The 21,956-nt window shown below is 33.6% G+C and overlaps 3 protein-coding genes across 3 annotated transcripts; 2 read left to right on the plus strand and 1 right to left on the minus strand.

The window, feature by feature from the left end:
- Positions 1–8,179: 8,179 nt before the first annotated feature.
- Positions 8,180–13,417, plus strand: Vps16A (vacuolar protein sorting 16). The gene is made up of 16 exons (XM_077441532.1): positions 8,180–8,334; positions 8,417–8,606; positions 8,683–8,829; positions 8,901–9,027; positions 9,111–9,235; positions 10,629–10,804; positions 10,887–11,133; positions 11,204–11,457; positions 11,540–11,678; positions 11,746–11,880; positions 11,956–12,117; positions 12,192–12,338; positions 12,412–12,478; positions 12,555–12,732; positions 12,806–13,006; positions 13,079–13,417. Exons 1-16 carry the CDS (start codon positions 8,279–8,281, stop codon positions 13,170–13,172), a joined length of 2,445 nt encoding a protein of 814 aa, XP_077297658.1. The 5' UTR covers positions 8,180–8,278; the 3' UTR covers positions 13,173–13,417.
- Positions 13,133–17,485, minus strand: LOC143919291 (golgin-45). Its single transcript, XM_077441533.1, has 6 exons — positions 17,387–17,485; positions 16,565–17,136; positions 16,358–16,495; positions 14,308–14,369; positions 13,812–14,226; positions 13,133–13,737 (listed from the first exon to the last, which is right to left on the minus strand). The coding sequence occupies exons 1-6, from the start codon at positions 17,409–17,411 to the stop codon at positions 13,597–13,599; spliced, it is 1,353 nt and encodes a 450-aa protein (XP_077297659.1). The 5' UTR covers positions 17,412–17,485; the 3' UTR covers positions 13,133–13,596.
- A 1,028-nt stretch (positions 17,486–18,513) lies between these two features.
- CstF64 (cleavage stimulation factor subunit 2 CstF64) lies at positions 18,514–21,619 on the plus strand. The gene is made up of 9 exons (XM_077441535.1): positions 18,514–18,701; positions 18,800–19,068; positions 19,136–19,261; positions 19,330–19,437; positions 19,522–19,696; positions 20,587–20,737; positions 20,913–21,007; positions 21,080–21,159; positions 21,239–21,619. The coding sequence occupies exons 1-9, from the start codon at positions 18,638–18,640 to the stop codon at positions 21,356–21,358; spliced, it is 1,188 nt and encodes a 395-aa protein (XP_077297661.1). The 5' UTR covers positions 18,514–18,637; the 3' UTR covers positions 21,359–21,619.
- The last annotated feature ends 337 nt before the right edge of the window (positions 21,620–21,956 follow it).

Raw genomic sequence — 21,956 nt, forward strand, 5'->3', positions numbered from 1 at the left:
TTGAGAATACTTACTTAAACTTACATATGCCTAATAGTTTGTGCATAAACAAACTACATAGTTCGTTTGTCAATTTATTCTTTTGTGTCCACTAAAACTGGCCAGATTGGTTCGTGTATGAACAAACTATGTATGTAGTATGTTCTTAAACGAACAAAATGTACACTTGGACTGTAACATCAACAAAATTAACTAATAAAATTAAAGTCTCCTTATTGGCGTACGTACTATAATTAAATTTAAAAATAATAGACGATACAATTTATAACATTATATAACAATCAACTTTTAATGGCCTATTAATAATATTAAATTAAATCGATGGTACCATGCTTTAATTAAATTGAAAGATATATATATATATATATATTCATACCAAAATCGTCTTAAGGAGATCTTGAAATTGATTAAAGCTTCAACATGCAGCCACCACCCTCAATGAATAAAGTATGAAATAATAAAAAAAATTGCGAATTGCCTTATTTTAATCATTATACTGAATAAATTATGAGCCATTACATTTGAAAGTGACATAAGTCCACTTTTTTTATTTCGATAAATATCTCGCAAAACATGATATACATATGTACATATATGTATAGACATTCAATTTTATACATATGTATATATAGATAGATAAATTTTAAATCATATTCAAAAAGTGGTGACAAAGTGGGTAGGGTGGTTTTTTCCAATTTGATGAGGAACTGTTTCAACACTGAAATCAGATAAATTGACAAACTCTGATAGGAAACGATTGATTTGGATTCACAAATATCCATCTCTGACCAGCAGTACTACAGAAGTACTCTGAATAAATTCTCTTCAACCAAGGTCAATCCAGGGCTCGAGCCCGGGAGCCTCCCGGTGGTTAGCATTTGCGCAACCACCGAGCTATGTATACTGCTGGATATTATTTAATGAAATATTTAATAAATATTCCTTGATCACATATTCACATCTGTATGTATTGAGGAAAGGTTCAGAATTGCTTATTGGAGTAAAATATATATTATTAGATTAATCTACATATAACATGTCTCAAAGAAACTGATGATTTATTATGTAAATGAAACAGATGCGCGCCTCAAACGTCTGATATTATATATGAAGTATTTCAATGGAAAATCCATTGTGATTGACATTTATCAGATTTGCATACACGCTTTGAGCTGGTATTAAGATCCACGAAAATATCTATACATATACATACATATGTATAATAGGTAAAAAATATATTATCTTTCATATGTGTACATACGAATAAAAACCTGTTTTGCGTTTTTAATCAAAAACTTCACGACTAAAAAGAAGAATAAGAAATCGAATTACAAATTTTGCGCTATCTTAAACACGAAATTATGGCGGTCAAAAGTTCTTACTAAACTTTTAATAGAAATGCACTTATGAGTACGAATCGCGAGACCGACTAAACTTGTGCTTTGTTTTCTTCAGACATTTTTGTTCCACCGCTCTTTCCATTAAAACTTTCGTGCGAAAGATAAAAGATTCCAACAATAAATAATATGACGGAAACATACAACGTTCATTTGATGTCGTCCCTTGCGCATTATTTTAATTTACATCTGAAGCTGAAAGAGCATTACATCAAACGCTGTTTTCATCCACTCTTATACAAATGTATGTACATATGTACGTGCACATAAATTTATGCCATTTTACAATTGCTCGTATTTCTGCTGCACTTTATATGTGCAGTTTTATATGTATTTGTATGGAAGTACCGTTTGGTTGCACACGAAAGACCTTTATCTGAAGCCCGCATGCCCCATTTTTAAAATACGTATTTTTGCAGCGATCCAGTTCAGCGTCCCACATTTTGGGAACAATTCGCCAGAGTGCGGAAAAATTAAAGTGCAAGCTGTGGGCGCGTTGTGGAACGTGCGAATGGATCGATCTTGACATGGAACATCTCGACAATGGACTAAATAGTCTTTGGACCGTCACCATGTTGTTTCCATAATTTCCTCGCTTTTGCCATTATATAATCGGTGTGGAGATTATTCGCCCAGGCGAGGCCGCACACGCGAATAATTAAAAATCGATTTATCTCAATTAGTGTGACTATTTATGGGCGTGAAATGTGCATTCATTTTTGGAATTAATATTTTGAACCGGATAGCCCGCATCTGTCAGGTGTTAAATGTCTGCTTACTCGAGTTAACAATGATGATACCCGCACTGTTGATTGTGTACGTTTATATGAATGTATTTTCGATGAAATTCTTTTAAATGTTGCACTCTTATAGTATAAGTTGATTCTTAAGAATCCGGTTATGTAGGATTTTCAAGGCTATCCACATCATTTTTGAATTTGTTTTAATTTTATTTATATTCTGCATAGCGAATGCGCCTCAATTAGAAACATTATGATTTAAAATATTCAAAACTTTGAATGATTAACAAAATTTGAACCCTTATTACTATTAATATACAAATGTATTTGTATATGAGTATTATTGGGTCTACCTCACGGGCCCGAATGTGAAACCCCCGAAAACGCAAATATCGGAAGGCAAAGATCGAAAATCGAAAGATCTTAAGTCGAAAGATAAAAAAGGGTGCATGGTAAACGATACATACTCACGGACATACTCACTTAATTTGAGTGAGCAGGATACAACAGGAACAAGAGGAACGGGCTTTTCTTCCCGTGTTCTGCGCGCGCACATTAATACGGGAGGAAAAGCCTGTTCCTCTTGTTCCTGTTGTATCCTGCTCGCGCAAATTAAGTGAGTATGTACCGTTTACCATGCACCCTTTTTTTTATCTTTCGACTTAAGATCTTTCGATTTTCAATCTTTGCCTTCCGATATTTGCGTTTTCGGGCGTTTCACATTCGGGCCCGTCACAGAGACGGGAGTATTATTATAAGATTAATATTTAAATACTAAATTTCTGAAACTAAAATATTTAAAAACGAGAACTAAAGACGCATTTGTTTGTATAATTATTTTCAAATAAAATTTTAATAACTTGTAAATTTTCATAATCATTTGTTTTTAATACAAATATTTTCGTTATATGTATATGTTCTTATTACAGGCTACTTTTTTAGAATTAGCTAATAAACAACCTCAATGTTTAATTCAAAAGTGCAAATCATTTAAAGCTATATCATCCGTATTATAAAACTCGATTGGAATGTTTGACAAAACAACAAAACAAGGCGAAAAAAAAAAGCATTTGGGTTTCGTTACTCACCGTTCGTTGATGTTTCTCTCGTATGAAAAGCACGTTTTTCCGTTGCACTGTTCACAAATCGCTCATTCAACAGGCAAAATCGACGTAAAACAATAACAATATTTTTAGGTCAACATCATCTTGCGATTCACTTCACGTGGTGATTGATAAATTGGCATAATGGATAAAATTCACAGACAGATCACTAAAAATTCAGGGCGCACAAAAGTGAACGTCAAACGCGTGCAAAACCACTCATGATCGTTTCGAAATTATTGTCAATCGATTTTGTCGCAAGGCGAAAGTAACGACCTCACTCGAAGGCACACCGGCAACAAACTGGAGAATTAAATACACGTTATTGTTGTATCTGACTGCTACACCGGCCGACCACCTCTTTCGTGCTGATGGATGCGCAATATCACAGCCTCCCAATCTGTAAACCGCATTCTTTAAAAATACCCAAATTCATTGACAAATCGCTCATATGAATATATGAACATAGTTGATTCACAAACTGCAACAGTTGATTTAATTTTTTTTTTTGCCTACATACAAACTCGTGTTACATACATATGTGTTAATAAACACGCAAATATCAAACGCTTCATTCTGTAGATAGTCTTTGAATTTTATTCTGTAGGTAGTCTTTAACCTTTTCTTTATATTTATGAGTAAGTGAAATACCCAACATTGCTCAAACGGCCTTAAAACTTTTTTAGAATTCATTCTAAAACGCTGCACACTCTTTAGTACAAAAACTAGGGCTTAACAAAAATTTTGTATATATTGGAAATCGGAGAAAATACTTTTTGGTATAGAATTTGATAAATCAAATGTACATACATATGTACCTATGTATATTTTCTATTTGAATTATTTTACACTTCATTTATGGTGAGTTCATTACCAGTTATAATATCAATTTCGCAAGTCCATATTATAACGAGATCGATTCGAATGATACCAACTCCTGATCGGATGTCTTCTGTGACACACCACCATTAATTTCATGCGTCACAGTGTAGCTCACTAGTAGAGCTATTGCATACCAGTAGATAAATCGTGGGTTCAAGTCCCATTCAGAATCGAGTAATGACATACATTTTTATTCGATTAAAATACGCTACTGGCAAGATTTGAGTGGTTTTAACCTTTCCCTTACGGTGCCAAAAACATCCGCGCGCTCCGATGATATGTATTTTGTACACATACATTGACGTAATTCGTAATTATATTACGGAGGAATAGACAAATTCTGAACCCGTATCTATTACATTTCATATCGATATTCCCATTATTAGAGTCGAGTTGTAGTAAATACATATCACAGGGGAGGAAAGGTTAAAGAAACCCAATTCAACCTATCTTTCTAGAGTTGCCGATTATCTAGCTTAACTGTTGTGACGGATCCAATGAATTGGCATCCTCCTCCCCCCCCCCCCCTCTCTTCAGTTTTTTACAAATTTGAATTTGTTGATTTTTATAAATATTTGTTGATTCTTATAAAATTTGCTGTATATTAAATTTGTGATTGTTGGTTGTCCATAGATGTCTCTATTGTATTTTATACGGTAAAGGGATTATTCCGCAAAAAGCGATCTCGCGCAAGTTACTAAAATCTCGATCACGGAACATCTGGCACTCGAGTTCTCGTAGTACAATATTTGGCGAAAAATTTTATACATATAATTGCATTGCAATGTTTGGAATTGTTAATACTTATGTACAAATAATCTGATCATATGTACATATGTATGTATCAGTGGCGTGCGCTGAAATTCTCTCTCTTTTTGTCGTACAGCCTTATTTAATGTGCACGAGCAGGATACAACAGGCTGTTCCTCTTGTATCCTGTTCGTGCACATTAAGTAAGGCTGTACTACAAAAAGAGAGAGAATTTCAGCGCACGCCACTGGTATGTATGTAGGTGTCGCCTCGGGGTTATTCCTGTCATGGCACCTATGTTATAAATGTATCTAATAATAATAATATCTTTGATCCCAGGCCCGGACCACATCGAGATCGTATTTTAAATTTGCTATTTTTAAACTTTAAATTTGCATAGTGCACAAGCAAACATTCGTTTTATACACTTGTATGTATAGATGTTGTACAATTTTCACACTGATTGTGTTTGACAGTATTATAGATTTGGATTGAAAGTATGAGAGCCACTGGATGCACTGATATTTCCTCTCGCCTGGTCTCAAGACGACCTTTGCGTGTGTTGGTCGAGTACACGTCTAAGCAAGCCGGGCCATTATTACCGTACGCGTGAATTAACATTTCTTCAATATACAACCAGTTTGATGAACTCTCTGTGCGTGTTTACACTAACCACCTGCAACCTATCTTACAACGAGGGTATTCGTTCACATAAAAATAATTTCATAAATTACTAAATACGTCATTTTCAACTGAACTTTTATTTACATATGACATATTTGGCCGAATCATTCAAATAAGATTTTAAGCATACATAAACACTTTTATGACGATGCATATTATATTCTAATAAAGTAATGATTCTTTTTAATGTGACAAAGTCTTTCCACTTGATATAGAAATTATTGCGCTTATTAAAATGTAATTTTATAATATTATACGTAGTTTGTGTGAACATGCATATATCATACGGTATGCATATGTTTTGAACGAAAATAGGCTTCCAAAGTTCAGTTCAATCCTGTCAAGATTCAAAATGTCAACATCACTCTTAACCGTAACAGGAATGTTGCGATTATAAAAAGTGGTCTGAGTGAAGTCGACCTCGAGGGTAATTGAATCGAGTTTTTTAAATCATAACTGTTTATTTTAATAATAAATAAGCGTTTGTATCTAAAATATTTATACATACTTACATCATATGATAAAAAGCGGTCTCCGTGACGAGACAGAATGTTAAATGACAGAAAACGCAAATATCGGAAGGCAAAGATCGAAAATCTAAAGATCTTAAGTCGAAAGATCAAAAAAAAAAATGGTGCATGGCAAACGGTATATACTCACTTAATTTGCGCGAGCAGGATACAACAGGAACAAGAGGAACAGGCTTTTCCTCCCGTATTAATGTGCGCGTGCAGAATACGGGAGGAAAAGCATGTTCCTCTTGTTCCTGTTGTATACTGCTCGCGCAAATTAAGTGAGTATGTACCGTTTACCATGCACCATTTTTTTTTTTGATCTTTCGATTTTCGATCTTTGCCTTCCGATATTTGCGTTTTCTGTCATTTAACATTCTGTCTCGTCACGTAAACCCGATAAAAAGTTGTCCATCATGTTATTTTGTAAGAATTCGTACGTCAAAATTAATATTATATATTCAGATATAAATAAATATATGTAAATGTCCTTAATTTAATATTCACAACTTAATTTAATTAACTAAGAACAAAAAAAACTAAACAAAACTTTCATTTGTAGATAACCGTATTTGAGTATGTTTCACCTTTTTTATTTTCATACTTTCTATGCTTGTCTAGCATCAATACCAATCTTTTCTAGTTAGAACAACTCTTCAATTTGAAAACCCTTTTAGCTACGTGTTTTCCTCAATCAGAAAGTTATTTCCCTAGCGAATACGTAAGTATAAACTTAAATTCAATCCTACCTTATGTAATTGTTTGGGTAAATATATCAATCCTGAAAAAAAATGAAATGTTTTCTCTTTTGACATTAAACACTAAACACTAAATTTTCGATTATGTGTAATTTAATACTGTCACAATACCTTCGTTAATACATTTAAAGAATTGGCATGTATATATATTTTTTTTCTTCGTGTGATTTTTCTATTTTCAATGTTGTAATCTACATATCTTAGCTTTAAAATCCAATACTGATAAGTGCATAATTAATCAGGGCAGCGTTTTAAAGATTGCAATTAACTAGGGGACCGAGTATAAAAACCTGGTATTTTTTTTATATTTATACACCAGTTAAGGTCTGTTCATACCAATCCATCACGACCCGAATCCTGCAAGTATCCGGCAAGTACGGACAGTATTCTTTAGTACATTCTATATGAACGCGCATGAATATGTAAATGCGCATGCGCGAATGGAGTATGAACACGTCCATATAATGTACCAAAGAATACTATCCGCACTTGACCTTTAAGAGGGCTGAACAGCAGCACCTTGTCCATACAAACGTACTATACTTCTCCCTTCCTCAATTATGGCACTAGAGAAATTATTTTTTAATATGCTATGGATATCCACCATTGGGGTGCATCTATCGTTTTATTTTTTTGATTAATTATTTTTTATATGAGCTAGGAGCCGCCAAACATCTATAAAATCGCCTCTTTTTTACACCCACGAAACGAGTCCAGCGTGCTTATTTAACGGTCGATTTTAAAAAAAATACGCCGATAGATGCACATAAAGTATCTTTCTCATACCGATGCTGATTTTTTTTTTAAATTGGTCCAGTTTTGGAGGTGAAAATAGTAGAATACGAAACCTCGACTTTGTCAATTTAATATACGTTTTATTTGGTCGAAGCGCAACTGTCGCATTCACTCAATATATATATTGATATATATTGTCGCATTCACTCAATATATACATACACTCAATATGTATATCGAAGAAAGGAACGGTAACAAAATTAAGGTTTCGGATGTACAGCCCTCTTAAGAGTTTTCATTCATATAGCTACTATTTTCCTTAGATTGACATTTCAAGGTCTGTTCATACCTATCCAGCACGACCCGTATCCTGCAGGTGTCATGCAAGTGCGGATACTATTCTTTGGTATATATTTGGTACCTTCAATGGGCAATTTTAAAAAGGAATTGATACGTAATTTGAAATTTAAGCTAAAACTTATTACTTTTGAATATCGCACATCCAAAAAAATGACGTATTATTCAAAAAAAAATATGCTCTTACAGAATTTGAAAATAGGAACCAAACTTGATTTAATTTATCATTATTGTGCGCCAAGAGTGCGATTTGTAATGGCCATAGTTTTAAGTGCTACGACCAGCACAGTGAACTGTCAGGCGATAATCTGTCATCGCAGCTCCATCAATATTGAAGATCGTTGAAGAAAATCTGCAATCATGTCGGCAATACTCATCGCCGACTGGTTTTGTCTCGACAAAGACATCTATTACAGGTTATTTATCCATTTTACCACCTCATCACCAATATAGTATAAACATTCACATCTGAGAGTTCAATTATATTATTCGATTCAGAAAATTTGATCTATACTCAATGAATTGGAATATTGACTATGAATTGGACACCATGGTCATAAGCGGAGCTTCTTACGGAGGACCTATAGCTCTCATCAGAGACAAAAAGCAACTCGTAAGAGTAATCGGACAGTCCAAACCTGTCATTCATATTTATAACTGTGCTGGAAAACACATGTCGAATATAGTTGTAAGTTGTAGTACCGCAATTATTATAATTCTATTGTATTTTATAATATAACAGACATGCATGTGTGTACTTTAAGTGGAACAATGGGAATCTCGTACACATTGGATGGTCGGATGGGGAGCAGTTGTTGTGTATTCAAGATAGCGGTGATATCTTTGTTTATGATATGTTTGGAATGCATCAACACACTTTTAGCATGGGCGCCGAAGCTAGAGATACTAAAGTAATTAATTGTTTATTGATTACACATGCCGGTAAATCTTTTGTGTACTATATTGAATTTTTTTTTTTTAGGTCTATAAGGCGAAAATATTTTCAAGTCCTCACGGAACTGGTATAGCGATCATGACAGCGTCGAATAGAATGTTCCTCGTAAACAATGTTTCAGAACCGAAAGTCAGACAACTTCCAGACTTGCCACGTATATTATTAAATAATATAAAATTCTTCATGTATTTTTTTTTTTTTTGGTATAAATACTATCTAGGTGTGTTTTAATTTTAGGAGCAACAGAAAGACCTACATCTTGGTGTGTGTTGAGTAGTACTACACAAGTCAGCGGACTGCTTGTTTGTAGGAACACTGACGTATTTAAATGTCAACTGGGAGAAGCGCAACCAATTCCATTAGTAATTATCTACATACATATATATATGAAACTACTATCTCTATACATATATAGAATATCTTATATTTCATTTCGGTAGCTTTGCAGTAGGCAAATTCTGAATCTCTATCCCTATTGGTCGAAAAGCTTTTGTTTTGAACTTCTAATATACACTAACCACAAAATACACAATCCCTTTTGGTCGGAACATCTTGCTGACCAATAGGTATTGCATATTTTTCTCCCTAATGAAATGGCTTGTAGGTACTATCATCTATGCTTGGGAAAGGTAGTATAGCCGATGGACCCAATTTTTTATTTTATTTTCCTAAGATGGTGTTATCGGGTTGCCTAAACTTGTACATATATAAATTTTGAAATCATATTCAAATAGTTTTTGTCAATTTGATGAGGAAACGTTTCAACAATAAAATCAGATAAATTGCCAAATTCTGCTAGAAAACGATCGACTTGGAGTCACAAATATCTTAGTCTGACCAGCAGCACTACAGATAATACTCGGAATAACAATCAAACCTGGTAACCTCTCAGTGTTTAGAATTAACGCAATCACCTAACTACATATACTGGTTGCTAATTTTGTTTTTAATAATTGTTTTAGTTATCATTTTTTAACTAATTAGTTAAATATAGATGATTAAAAGGCAAAATATCTAGGAAATTCAAAGCTTTAAAATTTTCATATACGTACATACATACGGGTGACCGTGAAAAAGTTGAAAATATTCGTTTATCATGCATACATATGAAAAACGGTTAGTTTATATATATATATATATATATATATATATATATATATATATATATATATATATATATATATATATATATATCAGTGGCGTGTGGTAACTCTCTCTTCCCCCCCCCCTCCCCCGTTGTACATCCTCACTTAATTTGCGCGAGCAGTATATAACAGGAACAGGAGGAACAGGCTTTTCCTCCCGTATACTGCGCGCGCACATTAAACAAGGCTGTATGACAAAAAGAGATAATTTCACCACATGCCACTCATATATATATATAATACATAGTACCGTTTACCATGCACCCTTTTTTTTTGATCTTTCGACTTAAGATTTTTCGATCTTTGCCTTCCGATATTTGCTTTTTCGACCTTTTCACTTTCGGTGCCGTGAGGTAAACCCCATACATACATAAGTCGTTTTATTAGAGATCCCCAAATTCTACAAAATTTATCTTAAATCATTAAATCGTTTCATCAGATGCTGAAATTTTAAACCATTTAATAGGTTATTATTGAAGGTGTTTGTTTGTTATTTGAAACAATTGTTAATATTTAATATCGGAATATAAATAAAATAAAAAGGACAAAAACAATGTAATGACAATTGAGTTGAATATTTAGTCATAAAATGGTATATTTACATCAACAGAAAGCTGATATATCCAACTTGTATACGGCAATTCTGAAAATTGTCACATCACAAAATGGTAGATATGTAGCATTATTTACCGATTCTGGTTGCATATGGATGGGAACATCAGATTTGAAAATAAAATACTGCGAAATTGAAACTGGATACCTGAAAAAACCAAAACAAATTGTTTGGTATAATACATATACTAATTAGTGTGAATAAGTAATGAAAATACCATCACGATTCTGTTTCATTATGAATTTCATCATTTAGGTGTGGAAACGAAGCAGTTATCGGAAATTGGGACAATGTTATGGTAATTTTAAGCAAATCGGGAAAAAGCATGAGTTATTCGTATGACTATCCAATACATTTGATACCGGAAATGGATTGCGTTCGTGTCGTGTCAGGATTGACTCACGAACTCATACAAAAAGTTCCTGCCGTAGTGCAAAAAATATTCAGAATCAACAGCGTCGAGCCCGGCTCCTATCTATTGGAGGCTTCTAAACAATTCCAAGTATGAAAATTTTATCTAAAAACAATTCATAATCATGTTTTTCGATATTTATTTATAATTTTTTGTTTAGAAACGCAGCCACAAAGCAGATGAATATATTTGCTTGGTAAAAAATCAGTTATCAGTTGCTGTACAGCAGTGTATAGATGCTGCGGCGTTTGAATTCGATCCCGAAATTCAAAAAATGCTCATCAGAGCTGCACAGTTTGGCAAAGGCTTCGTGCCTGATCACGTTCCAGATCATTATGTACACACTTGTCGATGGTTGAGAGTCCTCAATGCAGTACGAGATCCTAAAGTTGCCATTCCCTTGACTTATTTACAGTATCCTTTTGCAATATAAATTTAAGCAGTTCATTTACTAATTTTAAATGTGGCAAATTATTTCTTTAACAAAATAATACAGAGTTCAACATTTGAGTGAACGCATATTATTGGATAGATTAGTGTGGAGGAGGCTTCATTGTCTTGCTAAGCATATAGCTACATATCTCAAACTCACACAAGGTCACACAAGAGTCTTGGCCCATTGGGCATGTTATAAGGTAAAGTGAACTGCCGTCTTTTATTTTTATATTTGAGACATTGTTTTAACATGTGTTTAATTTTCAGGTTACTCAACCCCATTTAGATAATGAAAGCGTTGCTCGAGAGATTGCCGATAAGTTGAGGAATGTTCCGGGAGTGTCATACACTGATATAGCTTTGAAAGCAGCAGATAATGGTCGACAGGCTCTTGCAATAAAGGTTGATTTATAATGTATCACCAATTCGTATATTTGCCAATTACATCAGTATTTATTGCATGTATTTTATATGAAGATTTTAGAATACGAACCGTTGGCTCGGAAACAAGTTCCTCTACTGTTAAAATTGGGTGAACAAAAAGCAGCCCTGTTGAAAGCAACTCAGAGTGGTGATACTGATCTAGTCTTTTTAGTTTTACTTTATCTGAAGGAAAAAATGGGATCTGGCGATTTTTTGGTAAATAAATTTATGTATAGATTTATTGATTCATAGAAAATATGGTGTGTATGTTTAATTAATGTTCGTTTTAGTTAATAATCCGAAGTTTTCCTTTGAGTCAAAATCTTTATATGAAATATTGTGCTGAAAGAAATCGAGAAGCCTTGAGAAAAGTCTACATCCAGGAGGATAACTTTTACGGACAAGCTGCTACGTATATAAAGGACGCTTTGGAATCTGTATGTGTTGTATGTATTAACATATGTTGAATTCAAATTTAAAAGGTTTCAATTTTATGTTTTTCATTTTTAGAGAGAAACTATGGATGCATCTTTGAATGCAGCACGCGAAGCATATAAAAAGGAAAAATACGAATTAGGTTCGTCTATAGTTATCATTTTTAAAAGTTTATCTTACCGAATTTATTTATTGTTATTGCATTATTATAATTTTAGGTGTGTCCATATGTGAAGATGTCAGGAAACTTATAAAAGATCAAGCCAGCTTACGAGAAACTCACAGCTGGGACTTGACTTCTGCATCTCACCACGATACCATAAATAAATTGCTATCGTGCGGTCAAGTAAAATTGGCCGATAAACTAAAATCAGAATATAAAGTACCAGATAGAAGGTACGATGCTTAATTGTAATAATTTTATTTGTTGTATTTATTCTCAAAATTTTTTTTGTATGTATTTTTATAGATATTGGTGGATGCGTATATTAATTTTAGCCCAGTTAGGCGAATGGGAAGAATTGGAAAAATTCTCCAAATTTAAGAAATCGCCTATTGGCTACGAACCATTTGTTGATGTATGCTTAAAATATAGTAACAAATTACAAGCACAAAAATATTTGCCGAAATGTAGGGAAGATATAAAAGTGAAATATTATGTTAAAGCCGAGTAAGTTGATGATGACATTCAGTACTCTTTCAAGTGTGTAATGCGATTATTTTTACTTTTTTTATGTTACAGAATGTATGAGGAAGCTGCAAAAATAGCCAAGGAACAAAATGATCAAAGCGCTTTAAGCTTCATACGAAGCAAATTACCAGAAATTCAAAATTAATTAAAATATATTGTATTTATTCAAAACGATTTTTCCATATTATTTAGTAAATTTATATAAAGATTTTATAAAAAATTTGCACTTATAATTACAAACTAATATTCATATGTATATATGTATATATTGGCAATCAACTTTGAGCATATTTTAAATTACAATACATTACCCATACTAATACAAAGTCGATTATGATTTGTAATTCAAAACATATTTAATATTACAATTGTAAAAAATATATAACATACAAAAAAAATCATCATTGTTTAATTCAATATGCTTCGAATCAAACACAATAAATACAAAGGTAGAAATAATATTAATGAAAAAAGTATCAAGTTTTCTAATTTACATATTAGTAAGAAAAAAATACATAATGAGCATGTTTATTATCATGTATCTAAAATTCGACAGCGTCATGCAAACGTCAGAGAAGTTGAACTTGTCCGTTACAATGTGAGCAACACGCTATATTCGGAGTCATCCCAGTTTTCGTATAAGCATGGTGTACTAAAGCTGATGACGGGTGATCATTCTTGCCGCTGACTATCAAGGGCTTAGCCAATAACTGAAACCATAATTAATTTTATAAACTATCCATATTATGTATAATATTGTCAGCTTAAGACTATATATATTAACCTGTTCAGCCAAATTCTCCGCGTCAGTGTTACAAGGCAATTCGTTGAGAGCTGGCGTAAAGTCCCCGAGCTTTTCCACTCCGCTGCATAAATTTTCCGAAAATTTCAAATTGACAGACGCCAAATCTATGACGTTCGATGATTTTGGATTGCTGAACGCCAAGTTGACCCTGCCGATCGGCATTTGCTCTGTCACTCCAAATCCGCCCAATTCGTTAAGACTTGTGTAGTGCATTTCTGTCGACGCTAGATTGGTGAGCCAATTTTCGTGAAGACTTTGCAAGTTTCGATATGTGTGAATGAGAATGTCGCGAACCCTATTTCGCTCTTCCAATATTTGCTTGAGTGCCATTTGTAAATCATCAGTGCGTCGTGTGAAGGAAGACTTCCATCCGGCCAATTCTTCTACCATCAAACTACAAAGCAATGTAAAATGTATGTAGTAAAGTTTGTATAGAACTGTATCTGATTTTTTTAAATTAAAGTATTGATGAAACCTGCTAGCTAGAAATTTGCTTCTCCACACTTCACATTGACCAGCGAGCCATTCTGTTTGTTCCTAAAATAAAAAAAATTCGGATATGATCAACCCACTACTTTATCTATGTATTTGAGGAATATAAGGTTACAAAACAAAATTCGATAATTAAACGTTCACACATGCCAGTTATAAGAGCATTTTCGATACAAATTGAGCGCAAATGTAGGGAAACTTACACAAGACAAAAGTTCTACTTCCGGTTGTCGGATTTTGTTCAAAATTTTATTTTTACTTTAAATCACTATAAATATACACATTAAAATATCAAGAAAATAAAAATTATTTGAAAGGTCAAAATAAAATTGTTTTAAAAAAATTACTACTTCTGGTTTACGAATTCTGACCAAAACCTTATCAGCTCTTACAGTTAGTACCATTGATGTATAATATACTAGATCCGCCCTCACGTGTTATACTTGTCTCCCATTTGGCGCATGCAAAATACATGTCGCATGCACAGTTTCTCTTAGTACGTAGGTAGGTACCGCTGCGTCATAGGGAAAAAAAAACCCAACTTCCCCGGTAGTTAAACCCCCCGCACCACTCAGTTAGTGAAGACAAGATCTCCGATCAAAATAACACGTCTAGGCCCATATAGTGTATTATACATCAATGGTTAGTACATAAAGAATACAAATATAAACAGTTTTGACTTTTCTAAGAGGAAAAAACCCTACTTCCGGTTTATTAAATGTAGTGATTTTTTTTTTTTTTTCATCACATTGATACAGGAATTATACTTGAGTTTTTTCGTGAAGCGCACACACGTTTAAGGGGTCAAAAGAATTAGTGGGAGAAAAATCGAACAGTAAACTGCCACTTTTGATTAACAGGTGCTCACCAAATTTTATATATACCTTATTTATTAATTAAGCTTAAACTTCTAGATATGAAATTTTAGTTTAATAAACCAAAAGGTTTCTAAGAAAATCATAAAAAATCTCGATTCTCTAGAGCAAAAGTACTACTTCCGGTTGAGGTAAAAATATTAAGGTATAAAATTTATAATTTCGGTTTAGGAAAGGATTAGCGGTTTGGGAAATAATTGAATTCAAAAACTTAAAAAAAAAGAAGACACCTACATATAAAGAAAAGTACCATTTCTGGTCAACTTAAAAATTTACGTCATATCGATAAGAATTTCAGTAACCGATACTAATTTTCAGTTCGATAGGACGAATGGTGGAACACATACTAACAGACACACACATTTTTTCTAGATCATGAAAACGTCATCAGTGATCGATTCTGAGTTCGAATCAGTCAAAATCTCGAGTTCGAATTTTCGCATGATCACAAAACTTCATCTATTGTTACTACGTACATAGATAAAGTAAAAATATTGTATTTTATATCTAATGTATAATTTCGAAAGAAACTTTGTATGTATGTACCTTTATTTGGAACTATTGGGAAAGTTTATATGACAACGTTTCGATTTTTTTTTTCGATTCAAATCTATATATATAAAATTGAATGTCTGTGTGTGCCTCGAATAGGCTCCTAAACCACTGAACCGATTACGATGGAACTTTCAGGATTTGTTGTATGCATGTCCGGGAAGATTACTATGAAAAAAAACGGGAATGAGTGTCATTGCAATGCAATAATTTCAAATGTGTTCGCTGCCTGCGTTTTTCTGACAAATGGGAACGGGAACGAGAATTGCATGCGTTATTGTGGCATTGCAACGCATGCCGGGTCCAGCTAGTAAATTTAATAAAAAAACAAATGAGTATTTACTATGTATTAGATTCGTCATGTTTAAGCTGTTTATATTACAAATACTGAGCGAAGCCAGGTAAAACAACTAGTATAAAATAAACACTACGATGGTGTGTAAATTCGATTCTGATTGGCTGTCGTTAAATATTCAAATAAATTTAATATAATAAAAACAAATCAATGTTTATTATTAGATTCGCCATGTTTAAGAGATTTATAGTACAAATAGCGAGCGAAGCCGAATGGAACTGCTAGTGAATAATAAATGACGTCTGCAATACCTGATGTGTAGATAAATGCTGAGCAGAATTGATTAAAGCACTAGCAAGTTGCTGTTTATCTTCCGTCAATGTTTGTACTGTTGTTTCAAGGTCCTCTCCCATCGAAGCCACCAACATTGTCTTCAATTCTTTATTCACCTATAATAAAATTAACATGTATTCAACAGCTTCGTAATTAAATACAATTGAATTTTCCATAACATTGACCTGAGCTTGTTGTTTGATTTGATCTTGAAGAGTGTCAATTGTATGGCGAAGAGTAACAATTTCTTGCTTCATCTCTTGTCTCTCTCCCTCCCAGTGCGATTTAGAAAAATCAGCCACACTGCTACATGGCTGTTCGTCTACGGACGGCTTCAATATTCTTTTGCTACTCTTAAATGGAATAGGGTTCGTATCGATCAGCGCTATTTGAGACACGAGAACGTTCAGATCTAAATTATTCTTCGATGATTTTTTCTTCGAGGCAGTATTACTTTTTGTCAGCGGTACAATTGGTCTGATGGCTGCTTTGTAAGGTTCATACGGAACAAATTTGGGTTCCTTGGAATGTGATTTTGGTTTTTTATTTACATAGTGTATTTCTTTGGGCGTGAGGTTGATGAGTATTTCAGCCGGTGGATAAGAAGTTGGACTATCGACAACTTGTGGGCTGTTTTGTTTGGTGTTTAATCTGGATTGTGTTCTTGAATTATACGGTGAGCTTTCTTTATTGTCGACTTCATCGTTTTGAGCACTTTCCATACCATCGCCATCAGTCCGAGTTTTGAAAGAAATTCCTAAACAATAACAAAAACCAAATATAAACTATTGCGACATATCATAACATGTTAAATATGAAAATGGTAAAATTAGCGTAATTGTAATGAATAGAAAATATATCTATGTGGCAAATAATAGTTACATTGTCTACGCAAAAAATTAGAAAGTGGGTCAAATCTCAGTCTATGTAGTTTTTTTGTTTGTTTTTAAAATAAAACATGCATATATTCGCATAACATTATTTATAAGTATTAAATAAATGATTACTTGAAGAATTTAAAGGCCAGTCCATGTTGACAATTCGAAGCGCCAGATGAACGAAACGTCAAACGTCAAACCTTCGAGTCACAGTGTTGCCATTAATGTAATTATAAAACAAGTCAAAATATTTTTTTTATAATCTCAAAATGTGTTTCAATATTAAACCAGTTTTAGCTTCCTGATACATTAATAAACCAACGCCATTGCAATAATTAGAGGGTAATGGAAATAGTCGAAATTTTATGAAAATTATTTTCGTAGTTTTAAATGCTAATTACTGCCACTGCCAATTACTTATTGAAATTTAGCTAGTTTATTTAATGAAACCCTGAACGTAAAGCTTGAGTATTAGAAAAAAATCTGCCGGGATTGAATTGTACTATTATTTTATATGTTGATTTATTTCAAATCCACAACTCTCATTGTATTTTAGATTATTTTATCAACAGCTTGGCTTTTGGGTTACCAAACGTCCAGATTTTTGCGAGAATATCCCAATTTAGTAATTGTAATCCCACGTCCCAGAATGCAGTCTATAATTTTCGATTTGCAAAGATTTTTTTTTAATCGAACAAATGAGAGACATCATTAACATAATAGCAGTATTTAAATGCTTCTTAAATAAGAATGGAATTACTGAGAATTTTAAAATGGCGTGCGTGGCAGTTTCAGTTTCCTTTAATTTCAATTTATTCGAAAGAATACAAAAACTAAATTTTTTTATACGAACTTTTGATTTTTTACTAGTAATAAAAATTTAACTAATTTTTTTTTAAATAAAATCCTAAATTTTTATCATTCCCCACGCAACATCGGAAAGAAAAATTTTAGTTTAAGATGACAGTTGAGAGGAAATCATTTGTTACTAAGAAACCGAGATAAATGTTAAAAGAAAATTTAAAAATGTCATGTAGGGAGTTTCGCCAATTTTTAAAGAATGAAAATGTACATACAGAAAATATTTTGAAACATGTTAAAGGAAATAAAAAATATTCAAAAGATTTTTGTGGGCTCTTATTGTTTTTGTAAAAAAAAATACGGAAAATTAGCACGTGGTGTGAAAGGATTTAAATAATATATTAAAAATACTTTTTGATGAAAAATCCCGATATGCTTTTATAAAAACTTGGCAGCCCTGCTTGTCTGCTTCAGTGTTAGTGTGGTATGGTCGGAGTCGTGCGTGTTATTTGTGTTAACGCTTCAGTATTCGGCCGGCTGTTTACCTGGACGGTTGGTGTCTATTAATCAGCCTTCAAGATGGACAAAAACAAGGAAAAGGAGGAGCAGAGCATCATGGATAAGTCCATGCGATCAGTCTTCGGTAATTTAAACATTATAAATTAACTTTCTTCCACTAAAAACCATTCGTTCAAACTTTCGCTGTATAGGTTATGTTCAATCCGATATATTTACTTTCAGTGGGAAATATTCCTTACGAAGCCACTGAAGAAAAGTTGAAAGACATATTCAGCGAAGTAGGTCCTGTTCTCTCCTTCAAGCTGGTGTTTGATAGGGAATCCGGGAAGCCAAAAGGATACGGCTTTTGCGAGTACAAAGATCAAGAAACGGCTCTCAGCGCTATGCGAAACTTGAATGGTTTTGAAATTGGCGGACGCTCTTTAAGAGTGGACAACGCTTGTACGGAAAAATCGCGTATGGAAATGCAAGCCTTGATGCAAGGACCACTTGTCAGTATGATCTCATCTTTTTCTTCGTAGACTGTTTTTGCATATTTATAACAACAGCTTTTTCCAGGTTGAAAATCCCTACGGAGAAGCTGTAGCGCCAGAAAAGGCCCCACACGTAATCAGCAAAGCGGTCGCGTCTTTACCTCCAGAACAAATGTTCGAACTCATGAAGCAAATGAAGACATGCATTCAAGTATGATTGTAATTCTTTTATATCAATATACGTATATCTCAATTTTTTTAATGCCGACTTATTTTCAGAATAATCCCAATGAAGCTAGAAACATGCTACTACAAAATCCTCAACTTGCTTACGCATTATTGCAAGCGCAAGTTGTAATGCGCATAATCGATCCAGCTACAGCTGTGGTACTTGGTTTTTTTTAGTTTTCACATTCCGTACACAAACTAAAAATATACTATGAATAGCCTTTTTAACATATTTTATTTCAGACGATGCTTCATCCAATGAATCAAGTGCCACCTGTTTTGACGAGCCTCGAAAAAGTTTCCGTCAATATCCAACCTCCGATTGCTGTATCAAACAATACAGCACCTATTGGAAATATAGCGCCAATTACTCAAGCGCCACCAGCTGTACTACCAGTTGTTACTCAACCTTTCCCAGGTTTGATTTTATAATATATTGTTGCGTAGGGGTGGGTTCAGGATCCAAATGAAAGGCCCAAGTCGCTTCACAGCATTTATTTAATGATTCAGGAGGTCCATACAGATCCAGCGCTCACTCCAGAATAAATTGATATTTATTTATTTATTATATACTTACATATATACCAGGAAGGCTCGACAGGTAAACCCCAATTCGCCTTCCTGGCCAATTACACACAATGCAGCATTTTTATTACTGAATTCGTTGAATTACTGAAGACACTGAAAACTGGAAATGAACGAGATATCTATGAATTTTAAATTTGTACATTAATCATACTCAAATAGTGATGATATAGTACGTAGGTAGGAAGGGTTTTAGCCAATTATTAATCGAGGAACCGTTTCAACAATGAAATCAGAAAAATTGTCAAACTCTAATAAGAAACGATCGACCTCGAATCACAAATATCAAAGTCTGACCAGCAGCATTACAGATATACTCGGAATAAAATTCTTTTCAATCGAGATCAACTCACGAGAACGAACCCGGCGCCTCTCGGTGCTAGGCAAAAGCTCAATCACCGAGTCATACTGCTGGCTATAGTCATAGTGTGTACCTACGTATAAAGGACAAGTTGCTCACCACAGCTTCCCCCATTCATTTATGTATCTATTGTCTCGGCACATACAGGTTTAAGTGAGTCTCACACACTCGCACGGATTCTGATAATTCTAGCGGGCACTTACTGAGTCCCATTAGACTAATTCGAGGGTCTCTATTGTTCACCCCCGAATGCAGTTAGACAGCGGATACTCTTTCTCTCTCTCGTGTTACCACGTTACAATATTAGAAAAACGTCAACTGCATATTACTGTTATCAACAATTTATTACTCTCAAATTTTAGGCTCGGGCATACAAGACGTCGATTTGAGATCATTGGATTCGATTCGAATGAACGCTGGTGATCCTAGACTTATGTCTCAGCGTGCAACTGTTCCTGCTCTAGATCAAGATATGCGAAGTTTACAACCTCCACCGCCATCTCAAAACGATAAGTAAGTATCAATTCAAGTCTCTAATCCACTTATGAACGTAGTCTCCAATTTATCATATAAAATCTGTTGTTTGAACAAGCATATCATTGACTTCGGATATAGTCGAAAGGTAATGAAAATCTAAATGCTGTGCTATAATAGATCATATAAATTAAATTTATAATTTACGTTTCAGCTTTAGTCGGGATCCTCGCACTACCATGAGTATGCCGTACCCGAGTGATCCTCGACAACGTCCCGCTGATCCCAGACAGGCTGCTAAAATCCCAGGTTTGTATATTGTGTTCTTTGAGATTTGATGTTGTAGAAAGAATTATTTAATTGTGAAATTAAAATATTTAGGTCCAGTGCCACCTGTCAGCCAGCCTGCGCATCGTCCTCCGATTACAGGAATACCGACAGGTGCTTCCGATCAAGAGAAGGTAAAAAAAGAGTTTATTTTACATGTTCATTTTATTACATTTATATTTTATATCATATTATAAAATGTGTCAATTTCAGGCTGCCCTCATCATGCAAGTGTTGCAGTTATCTGATGAACAAATTGCAATGCTACCACCAGAACAGAGAACCAGCATTTTAGTTCTCAAAGAACAAATTGCTAAAAGCACTCAGCGATAATTCAATTTTGTCTAATTTAAAATGCATATGTCTAATATTAATAAATATATTTCAACCAGAAATGGTTTCTTTACAAAAAATTGAATTTTATACTCCTTTCTTTATTCCTTTGGTTTCATATATGTATGTATGTACTAGCTATATTCCAGAGAAAAAGATCTCGTTTACCGGGAGTTTCCAAACTTATTGTAGTTTGGGTGCTTTTGAGATTGAGAGAAAATGGCAGGCGTTTAAAAAAAACTATTACAATTGTATGTATGTATTTCGTAGTTTTATTTTGAATTTAAAGATTTTATTTTATTTTTTAACCCTTTTGAGTGCTGAAGTCATTTCTATTGAAAGCCCGCAAGCTAAAAATTTCGTCCAAATTTCTAATTAGAAATATTTAGAAATCCAATAGAAAGCGGGTATAAAAAATTGTAGTTAAACAAACCCTAGATAACTGCTGCCGGGGATTCCGAGTTTTGTAAAGGTGTGTTTAGAGTTTATACTCTAATTTAGACAATATAAAATAAAAAAAGGTAGTCTATTAATGAATGTATTTTTCCCAAACTAGTTCCATCTTCTTCATCGATATTAAAATGTAATGCTTAGAATT

The sequence above is a fragment of the Arctopsyche grandis genome, chromosome 11 (assembly GCF_051622035.1).
Source record: "Arctopsyche grandis isolate Sample6627 chromosome 11, ASM5162203v2, whole genome shotgun sequence".
NCBI lineage: Eukaryota > Metazoa > Arthropoda > Insecta > Trichoptera > Hydropsychidae > Arctopsyche > Arctopsyche grandis.